The sequence below is a fragment of the Aspergillus caelatus genome (assembly GCF_009193585.1).
Source record: "Aspergillus caelatus strain CBS 763.97 unplaced genomic scaffold BDV27scaffold_135, whole genome shotgun sequence".
Taxonomy (NCBI): Eukaryota; Fungi; Ascomycota; class Eurotiomycetes; order Eurotiales; family Aspergillaceae; genus Aspergillus; species Aspergillus caelatus.
This window is the reverse complement of record NW_022475398.1, coordinates 34,869-51,595: the sequence shown is the minus strand read 5'-3', so window position 1 is coordinate 51,595 and position 16,727 is coordinate 34,869. Positions and strand designations below refer to the sequence as shown.

General features: G+C 47.3%; 5 protein-coding genes and 2 non-coding genes across 7 annotated transcripts; 3 read left to right on the top strand and 4 right to left on the bottom strand.

Annotated features, from left to right (window-relative positions):
- The first annotated feature begins 1,794 nt into the window (after positions 1 to 1,794).
- BDV27DRAFT_131154 (potassium ion transporter) lies at positions 1,795 to 4,826 on the top strand. Its single transcript, XM_032067564.1, has one exon. The coding sequence runs from the start codon at positions 1,899 to 1,901 to the stop codon at positions 4,359 to 4,361; it is 2,463 nt and encodes an 820-aa protein (XP_031925737.1). The 5' UTR covers positions 1,795 to 1,898; the 3' UTR covers positions 4,362 to 4,826.
- Positions 4,827 to 6,467: 1,641 nt separating this feature from the next.
- BDV27DRAFT_159538 (uncharacterized protein) lies at positions 6,468 to 6,831 on the top strand (the record flags this gene model as incomplete). Its single annotated transcript, XM_032072886.1, has 2 exons — positions 6,468 to 6,578; positions 6,661 to 6,831. 2 exons carry the CDS (start codon positions 6,468 to 6,470, stop codon positions 6,829 to 6,831), a joined length of 282 nt encoding a protein of 93 aa, XP_031925736.1.
- Positions 6,832 to 7,605: 774 nt separating this feature from the next.
- BDV27DRAFT_15842 (glycoside hydrolase family 16 protein) lies at positions 7,606 to 9,416 on the top strand. The gene is made up of 3 exons (XM_032072681.1): positions 7,606 to 8,359; positions 8,422 to 8,875; positions 8,927 to 9,416. The coding sequence occupies exons 1-3, from the start codon at positions 7,971 to 7,973 to the stop codon at positions 9,269 to 9,271; spliced, it is 1,188 nt and encodes a 395-aa protein (XP_031925735.1). The 5' UTR covers positions 7,606 to 7,970; the 3' UTR covers positions 9,272 to 9,416.
- A 429-nt stretch (positions 9,417 to 9,845) lies between these two features.
- BDV27DRAFT_t140 lies at positions 9,846 to 9,917 on the bottom strand. Its single transcript has one exon. It is a non-coding gene; the product is annotated as a tRNA-Ala (tRNA).
- Positions 9,918 to 10,407: 490 nt separating this feature from the next.
- Positions 10,408 to 10,479, bottom strand: BDV27DRAFT_t139. Its single transcript has one exon. It is a non-coding gene; the product is annotated as a tRNA-Glu (tRNA).
- Positions 10,480 to 10,684: 205 nt separating this feature from the next.
- BDV27DRAFT_166025 (glycoside hydrolase family 72 protein) lies at positions 10,685 to 12,463 on the bottom strand (the record flags this gene model as incomplete). Its single annotated transcript, XM_032074085.1, has 4 exons — positions 10,685 to 12,156; positions 12,214 to 12,239; positions 12,292 to 12,329; positions 12,386 to 12,463. The coding sequence occupies 4 exons, from the start codon at positions 12,461 to 12,463 to the stop codon at positions 10,685 to 10,687; spliced, it is 1,614 nt and encodes a 537-aa protein (XP_031925734.1).
- A 1,709-nt stretch (positions 12,464 to 14,172) lies between these two features.
- BDV27DRAFT_131151 (acyl-CoA desaturase) lies at positions 14,173 to 16,046 on the bottom strand. The gene is made up of 2 exons (XM_032067563.1): positions 15,494 to 16,046; positions 14,173 to 15,439 (listed from the first exon to the last, which is right to left on the bottom strand). The coding sequence occupies exons 1-2, from the start codon at positions 15,789 to 15,791 to the stop codon at positions 14,349 to 14,351; spliced, it is 1,389 nt and encodes a 462-aa protein (XP_031925733.1). The 5' UTR covers positions 15,792 to 16,046; the 3' UTR covers positions 14,173 to 14,348.
- Positions 16,047 to 16,727: the final 681 nt, after the last annotated feature.

Here is a 16,727-nt window from a genome sequence, read left to right as displayed (position 1 = left end):
GTAGGGCATAATTATAGTATGGTACATATATACCCTAACTAGGACATGCAAGTGGTTTAAGTTAGGACCTTCTCCTGTCACATTCTTATGTCATCGAAATGGATACATACATACATGGTACAGGTGAAGACTCACATTATATAATGCAAATCTCGAAATAGATTTTCCTACAATACCAACGCCTATCAGCGATGCTGTTGGGGACATATGTTAGTCATGTAGTACTAAAACAGAGAATAACTAGTAGCTGTCGGCTGGTCAGGGATGAAGAAGTGATGGTGTCAGACCAACGTTCGAGGTCCTTGGCAACTTCTACCCCCAAATACGTTCCATGGAACTAGGGTTCTCTTTGTCACTCTTCGTTTTCGGATGTGAAAGGAGCAAGCAACAAAATAAATGTACATATACTACGAGATATGAGCCAAAATTCTAAAATACAAGATTCGAAATACGAGCAGGAGGTACTCCGTTTCCTCCGTACTCTGGAGAAATATTTTGCGGAGAAGCCCCTATATAAAGTTCAGGATAGCGTGGTAATACTCGAAGCGTTAAGCTAGCCTTGTCGTAAGAAGTATGTATATCACATTCCAGAACAAGACCGGTGGGTCTTCTCCGTAATCTTCTGGAAGATAGATTCCGTTGATATTTTAGAGAAAATATAAATTCTAGGAAAAAAATGGGATATTCTCAGATAGGTAGTACTAGTACTATTACTACTACTGTACTGTAGTACGACTACTAGTGAGGTAATAGTATTGACGTGGCTTGCCCACTCGAACAGCCAATGATTGGGAGGGAATTGAATACGATTGTGGCTTGTACTCCGTACATACAGCCGAGGTAACGGGGAATTCAAAACGTGTGTCCTTCTACTGGCTGCAATTGGATGACCGGTATGTTGACATGTCTAAAGATAAGGATAAGATCGATAATACGCGATTGATCCCTGTCATGTTGAAAAGTTGAAACGCAAACTCAAGAAAAGAAAAGTAGTAAAAGAAAAAGAAAGAGCCAAGACTGAATGGACCCAAAAAAAAAAGATGGAGACCTTTTTCGACCGCCTTCATGTTAAGGTTAAGATGGACACTGGCTCGGTGAAAAAGCCAATCCAGGTAAGGGATCTACCGATGTGGCGGATGGCAAAGGTGGAGCCACGAGGAGGTACGGCCACAAGAAACGCACGCCGGTTGCGCACTTTCCTTTCTGCAGTCGGTCCTAGGCAGAGAAATTAAAGTACGTCGTTGTCCGGAAGTTGATTAGCAGAACCCAGAACCATTGCGGCGCTTTTGCTCCAGTGAGGGATTAATTCATGCTTGCTTTTTTCTCACCTCGAGCTAACGCTTTCTCTGCAGCTTAGTGTCTGGCCTAATTTTTTTACTTTTCAAGTCAGAATAAATAAATAATAAAATTCCTAACTTTTGCCATAATTTTTTTTTTTCCAAAGAAGATTCCTTTTCCCCTTTCCAATTTCTTTTTTTAATCGGAGCCTCTTGTTAAGGCTCCCGCGGACACCGTTTACGGAGTGGATTTCTTATCGCATGACCAATTCCATTCAATCATGCCCTTGATTCCAACATACCTTCAGTTAATATGTCGTCTTGCAAGAACTAGACGCTAACACGGGTCGGTTTTGCAGCCTGTTCGCGGTTGCAACACCTTTATTTCACGAGAATTCGGATCCGTCCATTGTCTTGCTGACATCGTGCCGTCATCCACGACATCAGAATTGCGCGATAACCTTTTGATCTTCATTCCGACAGATACAAAATTCTAGAAACCTTCCCGCGCCTCTCCCCCCCCCCCCCCCACGCGAGAATTCTCCGACGATTTCGTGACTCTTAGACGGGCGACTGTTCCACCGTCTACCACCAAGCGGTGGTACAGCCGTGGTCGTCAAGATGTTCTCCTCTTTCATTCGCGGGGTATCCTCGGTCAAGTCGCAAGTGCCACTATTAAGGAACCTTCGCCTCAACTACATCTTGTTACACTATATCTATATCATTGCGATGACCCTAATCACCTCGGTTATCGTTTACCCGGGAAGCGACATTGCTTATATCGATGCGCTCTTCTTCTCAGCAGGGGCCGCCACGCAGAGTGGACTGAATACGGTTGACTTCAACCTGTTGAGAACATATCAGCAGGTGGTGCTCTACTGGGTCTCCATGCTGACAACCCCCATTTTCATCAATACGGTTCTCGTCTTTGTCCGACTTTACTGGTTTGAGAAGCGGTTTCAGCACGTCGCTCGTGATGCTCGAGCTTTGCGCCAAACCCGGTCTAGAATGCGGACCATTAGCGAAGACAAGGATAACCAGAGTCATGACCGGGAAGAGGCCGGCGTCGGGGGTCGCGCCATTGTTGTGGTGCGCAATAATCAGGGGGAGGCCCAGGACCGTGAGCAACAAGACGCTATCTATAAAACACCATCCGAAAGTGACTCGGGGCCAAGTTCGTCAGCGGCCAGAGATGAGAGTGGCCATACCTCCGAGCAAGAATCCGATTCCAACAACAACCTGAGGCGAGGGTTTGGGAGTCTCCGGGTTCCAGCCCAATTGAGCCCCGAACAACACATTGCCTTCTTGGAAAACCAACGGAGGCCCAAGGGTGCATTGCGAATTCCCAGTCCGAGGGAATATGACCGTGGTGGCGTCCCCGAGGCCTTGGAAGAAGAGGGGGTTGAAGGGGTAGAAGCCGTTCGCGAGACCAGCAATCAATCCGACGATCCACCGAGCCCACGCCATGTGGAGGAGGATGACGAGGTAGGGCCGATGGAGGGTCCGCATATTACCATCAACGAGCCGGATATGATCCGGACACGGACGAGGAATTCCACCTTCCCCCGGTTAGACACCCGTCCAACCGTGCGCGAAACGAGGGACTTCGGCGATCCGTCGCCTCTGGCCCGCACCACTACCCGGAGACCCACGTTCACTGGCGTGTTTCGGTCCCTGACGCAGGAGAGAGATCGGAACACGCTTCCATATTTGAGCTGGAATGCGACGGTCGGCCGTAATTCCCAGTTCGTTGATTTGAGCGAGGAACAACGGGATGAGCTGGGAGGCATCGAATATCGAGCACTCAAAACATTGGCGGTCGTATTGATCTCGTACTATGTCTTCTTCCATCTGCTGGGGATCATCTGCTTAGTGCCATGGATCATGACGACCCGGTGGGGTGCGGTCGTCACCAATATTGGGCAGGGACGACCTTGGTGGGCTATCTTCACGGCTGCGTCCTCTTTCAACGATGTGGGGTTCTCCATCACCCCTGACTCGATGAGTTCCTTCCAAGAAGCTATCTTTCCCTTGCTTCTGTTGGCCTTCCTCATCATTATCGGCAACACAGGCTTCCCCTGTATGTTGCGATTGATCATCTGGCTATTGTCCAAGCTTGTGCGAAAAGAATCTCCCTTGTGGGAGGAACTGAGGTTCCTCTTAGATCATCCTCGTCGCTGCTTCACCCTTCTCTTTCCCCGCAATGCTACCTGGTGGCTGTTCGCAATCCTGGTGGCATTGAACGGTATTGACTTGATCTTTTTTATTATTCTGGACCTGAAAGATTCGGCGGTCACCTCACTATCTACCGGTATCAAAATCCTAGACGGCCTTTACCAGGCCGCGTGCACACGTACTGCAGGCTTTGCCGTCGTCACCATATCAGAATTACACCCCGCTGTCCAGGTATCCTACATGATCATGATGTATATCTCCGTTTTTCCAATTGCCATCTCTCTCCGGCGAACCAATGTCTATGAAGAGCAAAGTCTCGGGGTCTACCCTGCAGAGGAAGATGACAACGAAGAAAACCAGACCGCGCCGAGTTATATTGGGGCTCACTTGCGGCGACAGCTGAGCTTCGACTTATGGTACGTGTTCTTGGGCTTGTTTGTGATCACTATTGTAGAAGGAGGGCGCCTGGAGCGTCAGGACGATTACTCTTTTCAAATCTGGTCTGTTCTTTTCGAGGTCGTCTCCGCCTATGGCACCGTCGGTTTGTCCATGGGGTACCCAGGAGTCAATGCATCTTTCGCGAGTCAGTTTCAAACCTTGTCAAAGTTGGTTATTATCGCCATGCAAATTCGTGGTCGGCATCGTGGTCTCCCCTATTCACTGGACCGTGCCATCTTGCTTCCATCGGAGGCTTTGAACCACCATGAAATTGCAGATGCCGAGCGTCGAATGCGCCGCCGTGCCTCTAATCTCAGCCAGATGTCTACGGATCGCCGGCTGTCCCAGACGCAGGAGAACGGCATGTCTACCGGGCATGATCCCCGAGATAAAAACACATCCCCATGGTTCAGTGGGAGCCCTATCATGCGTCGCCAGTCTACCATGCGTTCCCAAAGATCTCAGCGGTAGGACTTCGGCTAATATAAAATAGATCAATTTTCTTGAAAGCTCCCTTTTCTTTTATTGTGACCCTCACTCCAATGGTCTTAATCTTATCTGATTGGGTGTAACATTTGCTTTCGGTGTTCTAGACCTTCTGTTACTGGGATACATTTGTCTTTTGAGCGTCGTGTCTGCCTTTTAGCGTATCATTGCTTGAGCGTCTACAATGCTTTCCTTCCTAGGGCTGTATAATGTGGTTTTGTGCGGCAATTTCGGAGGCTAGTTTTCTCTTCTTGTATATGTCCAATTTAAGATCATGCAGCGGGCTGCGTGACTGATTCTGAACGAAATGTTTACTGTATTATAAGACATCCCGCCGATTACAAACATCCAGGCGACCCACTGCACAATGTGACCACCTGCCAAAGGCATTCGAATTAGCCATCCCAGCGGTACATAAGGTGCCTTATTTGACAAGCCTTTAGAGACAACTATTCCACAACAACATGCCAATCAAAACGCACCGCAACTACAACCCCACAACTACAGCGCCTTTATTCAGATCAGGTGTCAGATGTAGGCTCTTCCCTGCGGCTTCGTAAGATAGATAGAAGTAGACTCTTCACTAGCTCTTTTGTTTACCCCATAGACAGACAAACAGTGCCCAAAACACGCACCCTGAAACTAGTCTCACGACCAAAACGCCTCTGAATCGAATAACCACCCAATTCTACCCATTCCGAGACAGAGACGCCATACCATATTCCGATAAATTCTCACAACAGCACGACCAAGCTTTCCCGGCCCGGGATCTGTCACCGGAAAAAGTCATGTTGTCGGTACTCAGCTTTAGACCCCGAAAGAAAGCGACGATCATGACTTTGCCGTCCGGAAGTGCGGGTGCGCAAATCTCCGAGTGAAGCTTTTCGGCAGGATGACGGCTGGTGTGTGGAGCTGGCTTTGATAGTGGAAGGCTTGTCTTAGAACATGCTATGAGCTGAGGGATTAGGGTCTTAAGAGGGTGGGTTTAGTAGGTATATGTCTTATGATGGATGTGCTGTTTTATGTCTGGTTTAGAATGTAGCATCTATTATGCTTTCTACTGATAGTGTGCCTAGGTGCTATCTGCAAGAAGCTATTGTTATTCTGGCCCTCGCCATGGATTCAAGAATCACTTTCATAATGTAGATACCACAAGAAACGACATACGATACTTCAAACCCCCACGCCATCAATTCACCTCACCCACGACCACAACTCCCAAATCCACATTGGCCGGCGGTATCGGAAAGAAAACTCCAATGTCTAAGACATTCAACCGATCCTTCAACCTACATCCCTAAACACGGAAAAATCCCAATCCCTCGCGCGCAGGAACGACGCTAGCTACCCAGACAAGCATCTTCGGCTCTGCTTAGCGTCGATGTCGATCACTAGAGTAGATTACCCGATATCGTATCAGACAGCTTGTCCGCCGCCACTGACATGGTCATAATCTCCAAGGTAACCTAGCAATTTATCTAGACCTACTAACACACTTAATAGACTAAAGAGTACAATAACACTTAATCAACCCTACATATGCACGTAGACTATGTATATTGCGAGGTGAAAGTAGTTTAAACTCAGGCCACGACTTCGGTGAATCTTCGGGGGTATAGTTCGAACGTCTCTGGATAACCAGCTACACTATAGTTTTGAATTGATTGCACCGAATCTTCCTTCCTTAGGCAACAGTGCCTCAATGGACTACACTATTTTCTGCAGACGTCCATATTCCTCCTAAACACGTGGGTGGAGTCCGAAGGATCTAGTCTTGAGAGCTACTCTACACATTCCCTCCTCTATCCAGAACAGTCTCCAACTGAATGCCGAAAAAGACACTATTGTTCTTCCTAAATTGCGCCCTGCATCATTCGCCCCGCCAGGACATTCATCCTAGTCTATCAGTAGGTAGACTAAGTAGATAAGCACATTGTATGCTATGCATCCGGCCACTCCTCCTGACCCAATTAGGAAAGCAACTCATTATATAAACTTCCTGACCCTCGCCTTCATCCTCACACTCATCCTCACCCTCATTTCAAGAATCCCCAACCCCCCAAAAAAAGAGAAACCACAGACCAATCCAAAATGCGCATCCTCTCCATCGGTCTCCTTCTCCTCGCCAGCGCTTTCACAGCGCAAGCCTGCACATACTGCCAATGCGAATTTGAAGACGGCTCGCACTGCTGCGTCTACTCTGTAAGCTCATTCACCCGCCGATCCACTCAATTCTTGAGTAAAGTAATTGAGTAAGTGTGGAATATGCTAAACTCTTGTATAGGACGCAACACAGGGAAACCTTGACTGTCCCTCCGTATGCAAGAATGCCCATCGCGCAGACGGAAAGACCAGTGATGATGGTATGCCCGGGACTGCTTGCAATGCCGGTGGCAAGTATAAGTGTGCTTCTGCTTTTACGGCGTTGGATCGTACGCCTTGTTATAAGCAGTAGAGTGCTTTTCTTGCTTGGATTTTCTGGAAAGGAAGGGGGTTGGGGTGGTACTGGGTTGTTGGGTTTGTATATAGTTTATCATAGGGTTGGGGATGGGCTTTCTGTCTAGATGGGGAACGAAGCGCTTAGTGTGTTCGTCGTTGTGATCTAGTGGAATGTAGATCTCAATTTACAAAAGAGTGGCTAGACTTTTTGTCTAGTGGTGCTGTTATAGGTATAGATATGAAGGGAAGCATGTTAGAGGTTCGCAATCGGCGATTTACAATATAGTAATGCCTATTTGACATGCTACTTTCAGTGACAGAATGAACATCTGAAATGAAGAGTGAACAGTATATAGGCCCAGACGAGCAGTTTGTAAAATTAAAACCAGGATGACTCTGTACAAGAACCCTATGATCCACCTCACTCCGGCTGCTCCACTTTATTGCCATTTTGCCTGCTTGGAAGGACCTTGTTCCTTGGTCTTGGCAGTGCTTATTTCCGCGTCCCTGGCTTTGACCCTGTGCCTTAAGTTTTAATAGCCATTCTATGGTTTCTGGGGACATTATAGAATTTTGACCGGGCTGTATAAGGTTTTGAATTTAAATTTACAAGAAGCATAAGTGATAACCTTGTGTTTGTTTGTTGATGTTGTTTTGTTGATCATCTCAGCAACCATGGCTCTATTGGGTTTAGCGTGTGTACCTCAGTCAGGGACGAATGCAAACAAATGCTTGACCAACATGATGCCTCGCCGTGTAATCTGATCCATTCGATATAAGATGAATCATGGAAGGATCTGACGCAATCTACGATGGGCTCTTCGTTGCATTTGACACACCACCCGTTTTGGTTTTGTTCATTTCCCCACCTCGAGTCTGATTAATCAATCTCAACTGCATGCAGTCGGGTTTAAGCTGCGTGGATTTCCTGAACCGGAGATGATCGGAGGCATCGTTTCACCTCCTGCATTCTGGATGACGACATCCCAACAGCTTCTCTGATTCAGCACATGATTTCTTGTCGTTCTGATTTATCGACACACTCTGTAAGATCCGACACATTCTTCTTCTAACCACCAGTTTCAACCGCACTCCGTCCCTAATTGCCCCATCCCTTGATCCATTGCAATCAGTCAGAAGGACAACTGTTGCAGCATGACAGATAGAGCATACCACACCCCCGCAGATGACTTCTCGCGGTACGGGGGAGCTACAGCTCACCTTCCCAAGCTCGAAGTCAACGATCTCCAACATGCGGGGCCCCCTCCGGGCCCAGGCGCTAAATACACGCCTCCGCAGGCTGGACCCGCCCAGCCGTGGTACAACCCACGCGGGTGGTCACTGCGCACCAAGCTGATTGCTGGCGTCGTTGGCGTAGCCGTGGTTGTGGCTGTCATTGTGGGAGCTGTCGAGGGGACAAAGGCAAATCGCTATCCGGACTATACGCAACTTAATTACCAGCTGGTAGATACGTATTCGGGCACATCGTTTCTCGATCGCTTTGACTATTACCATGGCGAGGACCCTACCGAGGGGTTTGTCCAGTATGCGCCCATCACCCCCTGTATATTCATCTAGGGTTTCATACTCATTTGTAACCTTTCAGATATGTGGATCAAACGGCGGCAAATGCGCTGAATCTCACTTACGCTACGGATTCATCCGTCGTACTGAAGGTCGATACCTCGAATCAGAATGCGGTTAATGGCCGACAGTCTGTGCGGCTGGAGTCGAAGACCGGGTACGACCATGGCCTGTTTATCTTTGATATTCTTCATACGCCCTATGGCTGTGGTACGTGGCCAGCGTTGTGGTTGACGGATACATTCAATTGGCCCGCGAACGGAGAAATCGATGTCCTGGAGACGACGAACAATGCTCCTGAAGGCAATGCCGTCACCTTGCACACGACAAGTGGCTGCAATATGAAGGTTAGGCGAAAGCAGACTGGTGATACGGTGTATACAACCTGCGACAACAGCACCAATACCAACGCAGGGTGTGGCGTCCAAGGATCGCCCGATAGCTATGGGGAGCCGTTTAACAACAACGGTGGAGGTGTAAGTCCAAAGCCTTACATCCCATGAACAACCCAGCTAACAACACAGCAGGTCTATGCCCTGGAACTGCGAGACGCCGGCATCCGCGCCTGGATGTTCCCCCGAGACTCTATCCCAGACGACATCACCAATTCCAGCAGTTCTCCAGACCCATCCACTTGGGGCACCGCGTTAGCCGACTTCCCCAACACCGACTGCGACATCCCGTCGCATTTCCGCAATCAAAGCATCATTGCTAACATCGACCTGTGCGGGACGCTCGGCGCTCAGAAGCAGTTCTACACAGAACAATCGCATTGTCCGGGCACGTGCAACAATTTTGTCGCAACGAACCCATCGGCCTTTACAGAGGCTTACTGGGAATTCAGAAGTTTCAAAGTCTATCAAGCTCAGTAGATTTCTTGGCCATGATTTATTTTGGTTAATGAGCCCCGTATATGTTCGGCGGGGCATAATGTAATGGATATGGATTTATGCGATTATATGGGTGGTTGTCTGGAATTGTCATTTTGCTAATGCATCGCCACTGGCTAATAATATTAATTGTTACTCTCTTTTTGTGGTTGTGTGCATCACATCTACATGGGAAGGCGGACTACTAGTGAAGAGATTTGCTTGAAACAAAAAAGGGTAGAATAGTGAATTATAGATTATCTCACGAAAACTAAATTGTTGTCCTTTGGTACTAACATCGTTAAGTATAAAAAAGTATAAGAAGTGAAATAAATACTACCTCATACTGACTGACTATAAGTCTCGAAATATATATACTAGCCACAAGGGAAAAAGTATTCACGAAAACACATCACCAAACAAACCACTTACAAATGTTTGGATTAGCCAGTATATTGAACAAACCCAAACAACACAATAAAAACAATGTGGCCCAAAAGCAAAAATTGAATACTTTGTACTCTAGAGTTACAACGTGCAAACCAAAAACCGAATCCAAGGGAAAAAAAAGTTTAACTGGACTTGAGGGGAATTGAACCCCCGACTTCTCGCATGCGAAGCGAGCACTCTACCACTGAGTTACAAGCCCATTGTAACTTGATACGTAATACTATATTATGACTTATGATAAAAGGTTTACATTTATAGATTCAATCAGGATACATGCTCTGTAAAAGAGGATAAGTATTTTGTAACTTGGGAATAAGTACAACGTTTTGCATTTTGGAATGATAATTGGGCCGTGTCACCTGCTATGGTGTTTGGGATTAACGGTAGAAAGTTTTTTTTTTTTTCTCGTTACTTTCCTCCTATTTTGGTGTGTAGAGGAGGGAGGTGTTGGATTCTTGGTGAGGCTGTCGGCTCGACACTTGCACTGGTGCCCTTGTTTCGGGATTGCGAGATACCTACTTGTCACTGTCAGAAAATATGATACAATGGTCGATATTAAATATAGCATAGCATAGCTATAACATTTAAATAAAAAAATGGGGACAGAAATATCCAGTCATGAAGAGAATTAGAATAAATGAATAGGACGGCGGGGAAAAAACTATGGGAAAAAAACAAAAAGGAAATGCTTCCGATGCGGGGAATCGAACCCCGAGCTGCTGTGTGAGAGACAGCGATGTTAGCCATTACACCACATCGGATGATTGTTGAAATCTATGTTATTTTCAAGCCATAGAAGCCAACCATCCACTCCATATGCAATTTGTATATTTACTGCCCAAGAATACTGTAATTAGACGATGTTCCAATTCCAGTTCACCCAGCAAGCTGAAGCCAGCAATTGCTCCGCATCTTAGTTCTCTATACCATAGACTCATAAAAAGCATATTTAAGTACATTGTAAGTTTACAGAGAGACCATCAAGAAACCTGCCACTACCGCCGAAACAAAGTACGCCACACCGAACCAACCACTCACCCGAACAGCAACAGGGCTCACAACACCCGAAGCTGCGCCTTCAGAAGTAGAGGTACTAGCTGCACTGCCATCACCGGTAGGACCAGAAGTGACCTTTCCTGTGCCCGCAGAGCCGGCCTGGCTGACCAGAGACTTGCAGGTGCCAGACAGATCCTTGACAGACTGAATAGAGGCTGCGCCGTCGAAATCACAGGCAGACTTCCGCTTACCCTGGTCCTTGTAATACTGATCAAAGACGAAGGACAGTTGGTCCTTGCTTGAGCAGACGCTGTAGGAACCGTAGTCACCGGTCGTAGCGTTGTGAGATATACCGTCACAGATACCTTGGCCATATCCGCAGACCTGGCCGAAGAGCTCGCCGTATTTTTCTGCCTTGACGGAGTCAGAGACCACGCAGGACAAGCTGGACACCATACAGGAGCAAAGGTCCTTGTTCGGGGATGGGGGAAGGGGGCTCGATTTGGCGAGCCACATGTCGTCGTCGACGGTGGGACAAGCGCGGGGGGAGTTGGTGGGAGAGTAGCTAGCACTGTTGGTACCGGTAGGTGTGGCAGACTGGATTTGCTTGGAGTAGTAGCCGAAATCTGCTTCAGTTTTGACAGAGTTGCCGTCAACTGAAACTAGACCGTAGTCGTTTTCAGCTTCGAAGTACATGTAGACGATACCGCCGCTCCAGATATTCTCCATCTGGGGACCGAAGAGCACAGGGACATCGCTGAATTTGCGGGGTTTCTCATCGTTGCATCCATATTCGGAGAAGAAGATGGGGATGGAATAGTCCTTGTATTCATCGGTTCGGTTCTCATATCCCGAGGTCTGGAAGGTTTTATCACCGCACCACTCATAGATATTGTAGCCGAAGAAATCAATAGAATCGGACTGGTCGCCGCAGTTGAGATAATCAGAGATCGACACACGAATGTCCGGGTTGTCGGTCGTCGCATATCCAATACCAAGGGACTCCCGGTATCCCTGGTCTTTGATGTAGGCTTTCATATCTCTTGCAGCAGCCTTGACGAAGGCCGCGCCGGCAGACTCGTTCGCCCTATTGACTACCTCATTTCCGGCAAAGAAACCAATGACGTTGTCATACTGGTGGAATGCGTCAATGACGCTGGTGTAGCGAGTGTACTGGTCGACTGTCCACTCGGGCGAATCCGTCGTGATCGATTCCTCGGGAGATGCCAGATCGGTGATGACATAGATTCCTGCATCGGCTAGATTTTGCATACAGTCGTCATGATTCTGGGTCGGGTCGACCGCGTAGGTCCGGATGACGTTCGTCCGCAATTGCTGGAGATAGGGGATGTCACGCTCGCATCTGGACGCGTCTGCTAGAGGGTCGACGTAGCTGTTGCTGGATTGACCGTTTCCACCAGCTCCGCCACCAGTATAATCCTCTACAAGTATGAGTTAGATCTGGAAATGATGGTGGTATGATATGATGGTAAACATACCCTGATAGGCTACACCTCGGATATAACTAGATTGCTGGGTCAGTTTTTGGATTTCTACAGAAGGAATGTTGATCTCACAATTCAGTTCCGTTGTTGGAGTAGAAAAACTTAGAGCCCTGTACGATAGTATGGTTAGAAAAGTATGTTTCTGGAGTGGCATAATTGGGCTTGCCTTGATCTCAATGTGTGGGATACTGGCCAAGGCGGACCCCGACATCAGGGAGACGCCAGTCACCGTGGAAAACCTCATTTTAACGAGCATTCTAAGTGAATATATGCAAACTCGATATGAAAGACTCCGTTATATTAAAAGAGATACTATAAAGGGGCAACAAGAGCAGGAACTGCACCGAAACGACAGAAAGCGAGTGGAAATACCTCACAACACACACGTATCCGGCAGAGACGAGGCGAAGGAAGGCTTAAAGAAGTCGAGCAGCTGGGAAGTGGGCAGAGGTAGGCAACACTAGAATTGAAGTGCCCCTGCATCGGAAGATGCCACTTTCAGGCTGCATTATCATTGCTCCTCATTCATGCTAGCCGGGCTGCTAATGAGAGAGAATGTGCCTAAGAGTAGTTGTCTCCACCAGTGAGGTTGAGGAGACCATCGTCCTTGGTCAGTAGAGTATGATTTCCGCTAAGTACTGCATTGATGCATACCTAAAGTGTAGTATTGTATATGAGTCACTGAGTAGTGCTAAGGCTAGCCAGCAATTTATTGGATGTAACATGGGGGCGACATGTCAACGATTGAACTGGCGTATTAACGAGAGAGAAGGAACTCACTACTTGGCAAGAAAGCTTAGCCGACGATTGGTGGGTCAATCCGATGGAGCCCTAAGAATGGAACTATCCTCAGGGACCACCCCATGAGTGGTTAATTGTGTTTGCTACTGCACGAGCCAGTGAAGATAGTGGTTACAGGTGTATTACACGACTCATTTTAGTCATTAACCTGATGTTAGAAAGCACCTCTGTCGTCTCTAGCACTAGTAGTGTAGCGTTGCATACGAACGATAGTGTCTAGTGTGTTAGTGGTCTATTGTCTTCGTTTAGGAGATACCAACTAGGAGACTAATCTAGCCAGGTCCAAAGGCCCTAACCGTTACCTAGTTAGACAACGGTTTGAAACCCGACTGTTCACACTAATTTAGAGCGCCGAAGCAGCGATTTTGAGGGACCTCCGTGGGTATCCGGTATCTAAGTATACCTAAGCCCAAGCCCCACTGTTCATTTCCGAGAGCGCCAAAATGGGGCCCTGCTCAACCCAATACCAGGTATTCGTCAATTTTCCCGGAGAGTAACGGCCGTGCGAGGAAACGTTGCTAGATTCAGCCAGTTACCACTGGTGGAATCCTTGGGAACAAGCTCGATAATATTTACGGAGTATATTGCTAGTAATTTAAGACATAAAATCTACTAGATGGTGGGGACATTCCACCAGATGACCTCACATTCATTCCTCGGCACTAGTAGGAGTAGGCAGGTCATTCGGTAGATACAAATCCACCGTCAGACCCAGGCGAATCCTTTTAAAGATGGTTTGTTGGCTGGTATTCATTTATTATGGGGCATGTTTCACCGATTATTCCGTTAGAAAGCCCCGGGATATTGTTATTCTCATATGTGGTCTTTGGCACACAATTCATTCCTGAGGCAAAACCCAATTTCTTTTCACCATGACCTTCAAATTAATCAAAGATCTATAACTGCCTGGCTGAATTGTACTAGAATGCTGGAGATGCCTCGATTTGTCCGTATGTTATGGCAAAACGGGTGTCAGGCGTAAATGAAGCGCTTGGTGCACCTGAAGCTGCATTACTATGACCTGAACTCTACGTAAACTGCAGAGCTCTTGCAATTGTTATCTGGGACATAGTTCTATGCTAGCTAAAATTTACGATAAACCTTTGTGGTTCTCTACAATGAGTGCAAGATAGGTTGCATAGATTCAACAGGTGCGAGCACATACAACATATCTGTATTTGCAATGGAGTAGGGTATAAATATTATTGGTCATGCTATTCATCGAGCATTCTTAGAAAAAAGAAAAAAAAAATAAAAAAAAAACAAAGAAAAAGGAACACGTGTCTTATCTAGCTTCAGCACTCATCATAGGAACTGGTTGCGCCGTTCTAGTAACCTGATCTCCAGCACGAACAATGCGCAGCCGAGTCCGTCAGCATCGGCATCTTACCATCCGGCAAAGAACGCTTCCAAATCTCCACCTCACACCCGCCACGGAGAACGGCGACTCGCATGGTCGAAAGCAAGTTATGGGCGGCATTAGAATGGTTATAAACCCCGCCATTGAAGATAGCAGTAGCGTCTTTACCAACCGCCGACGAAATGAATGCCTTGCCACCGGGGTGCTCCTTAATAAAACTCGTAATATCATGAATAACGCCCCCGATAGTAACAAGGGCTCTGCCGTTCTTGGCTTGGGTAACGAACTCGTCCCAGTCCATTATGGGAAGCTGGTCGAGGGGAATGCCCCAATCGAGAGTAGAGCGCTTTTGATCTAGCTTCTTCTGTAGCTGTTGGATGCGACCTTTTTCGATCTCATTCTGGCGGAATTGTTTCAAGTCGTAGGCGAGACCGAGCTGTTTCCAGATCCAGATAGACCATTTTGTGGGATCGTACTGCCACCACTCGATCGCGTTACGGTAGTCCGATGGGAACTCGTGGTGGAAGTTATGGTAGCCCTCACCGAGGGTGACGAAGGCAGTTATGACATGGTCTCTTGGGGAATTGCGATCATCGAAGGGTTGTTCGCCGATCCAATGGGCAAGAGAATTGACGCAGAAGGTGGCCTGTTGAATAAAGAAGACGCGAAGGATTCCACCATAGATGAACCCCCCAAGCCAATCACCCCAGCCAAAGCCGCAGACTAAAGTTGGGAACACGAGACACATGAACAGAGCTGACTTGATATAGTTGGTGTGCTGCCAGACGACGACAGGATCGGCGTCGAGATCAGTGACGTCCGTGCGACCGATCCGTTTCGGGTTCTGCTTTATCACCATCCATCCAATATGCGAATACCAGAAACCTTTCTGGACCGAGTATGGGTCCTTCTCTGTGTCGGTGTACCGGTGGTGGGACCGGTGGCCTCGGGACCACCATCGGATCGAGCCTTGTCCTGCACCCGCTCCTGCGGCGGCAAGGTAGATCCTTAATGGGAGGGTTGCTTTGTAGCATCTGTGGGCCCAGCAGCGGTGGTATCCTATACTCAGTCAGACAAATGGATGAGAGGTCGCGGTAAGGGAGTTAATCATACCGGCCGTGATGCCAAGACCTGCGTTGAAATAGTATACAACGGCGAAGATGCCCGTATAGAGCTGGAGAGGTGTCCAATAGGCTCCAAGACAGCCTAGGAAGGGGATTAAGAGAATAAAGAAACAGTTCAGCCAATTTACATGCTTGTACCAGTTGCCCCAAGTGATGGGTTGCTCAGTTATGTGCGGCTCCTTGGAGTTGTACTTTTTTCTCATAGGAACGTAGTCCGTCGTGCCATCGTTTAGAGGAGTAGCTGCTGGTGATTTCGCATCGAGTGCCATCTTGGGCCTCTTTGACATTAGAGGTCAAGTATGATAGCCTAGAATGTGTAATGGTCCAGAATAAGATGGGGTGAAAGGCACGAAGTTTGGCGGGCGAAAGTGTGTAAATATAATCCCACGCCAGCAGTGGGCTCCTATGTATATGAACACGATCTACAATTTCAAGTGGCATGATTCAAGTTTCTTTCAAATATTCGCTCAACAATTGGATCTAGAGAGAATTGCAGTGAGTGAATCTCTACGGATGTTGTCATAGAAGACGTTGGGGCTAAAATGTTGGGAACGGGTGGCATGTTGCCTGACGGCCTGACTCAGCCCTAAAGAACTTCGAAACAGTTGACTAAATAGCACAATACCTTGGTTGAACCCAACCCTAGGTCAATGCCATCAAATATATTAATATCCAAGTGATTCCCAGAATCCTGACTCCCAACCACCCATGTGTACCTCGGCCACCATTGTCACATGCACCTCTGGCATAGAGACGGGTCGAGGTATTTTGGCGTGGCGTAGCGAAACAGAAGGCTGATTGATTGTAAGCTTCACATTTCGACCAGAGAACCAAGACCGTATCAAAGGACTGAAACGCTACTCCACTAGCCAGGTAGATCAGCTATAACAAAAGCAGCTATGAAGACTGAGAGCCGCTGGGTATAAATTAGGAACTTTAACTAGTTCATCCTCACGAGACTAACCATAGCACTGCTTCCGGAAAATGGATCGCAAAGTCTATAGACTAATTTTAATATATATATATATATATATATAGACTTAACTTCATTTGCTGAAGGTTCTTTCAAGAAAACGTAGAGACGTATTTGCAAATAGGTGTGCATAACATTAGGGGTAGTGAATCAAAATATATACCATCTCCATATGTAGACCGTGATAGTGCAGATAAGATTCCAGAAATACAGTTTTTCTTTTTCGTTTTTCTTTTCTTTTTTTTTTTTT

Bases quoted from the DNA above. Each gene is read 5' to 3' on its own strand.
- BDV27DRAFT_131151 (XM_032067563.1), bottom strand. From the start codon at position 15,791: ATGTCAAAGAGGCCCAAGATGGCACTCGATGCGAAATCACCAGCAGCT. The intron at 15,440-15,493 runs GTATGATTAACT...GACTGAGTATAG, and splicing joins AGGTCTTGGCATCACGGCCG to GATACCACCGCTGCTGGGCC.
- BDV27DRAFT_131154 (XM_032067564.1), top strand. From the start codon at position 1,899: ATGTTCTCCTCTTTCATTCGCGGGGTATCCTCGGTCAAGTCGCAAGTG.
- BDV27DRAFT_15842 (XM_032072681.1), top strand. From the start codon at position 7,971: ATGACAGATAGAGCATACCACACCCCCGCAGATGACTTCTCGCGGTAC. The intron at 8,360-8,421 runs GTATGCGCCCAT...GTAACCTTTCAG, and splicing joins CCTACCGAGGGGTTTGTCCA to ATATGTGGATCAAACGGCGG. The intron at 8,876-8,926 runs GTAAGTCCAAAG...ACAACACAGCAG, and splicing joins TTAACAACAACGGTGGAGGT to GTCTATGCCCTGGAACTGCG.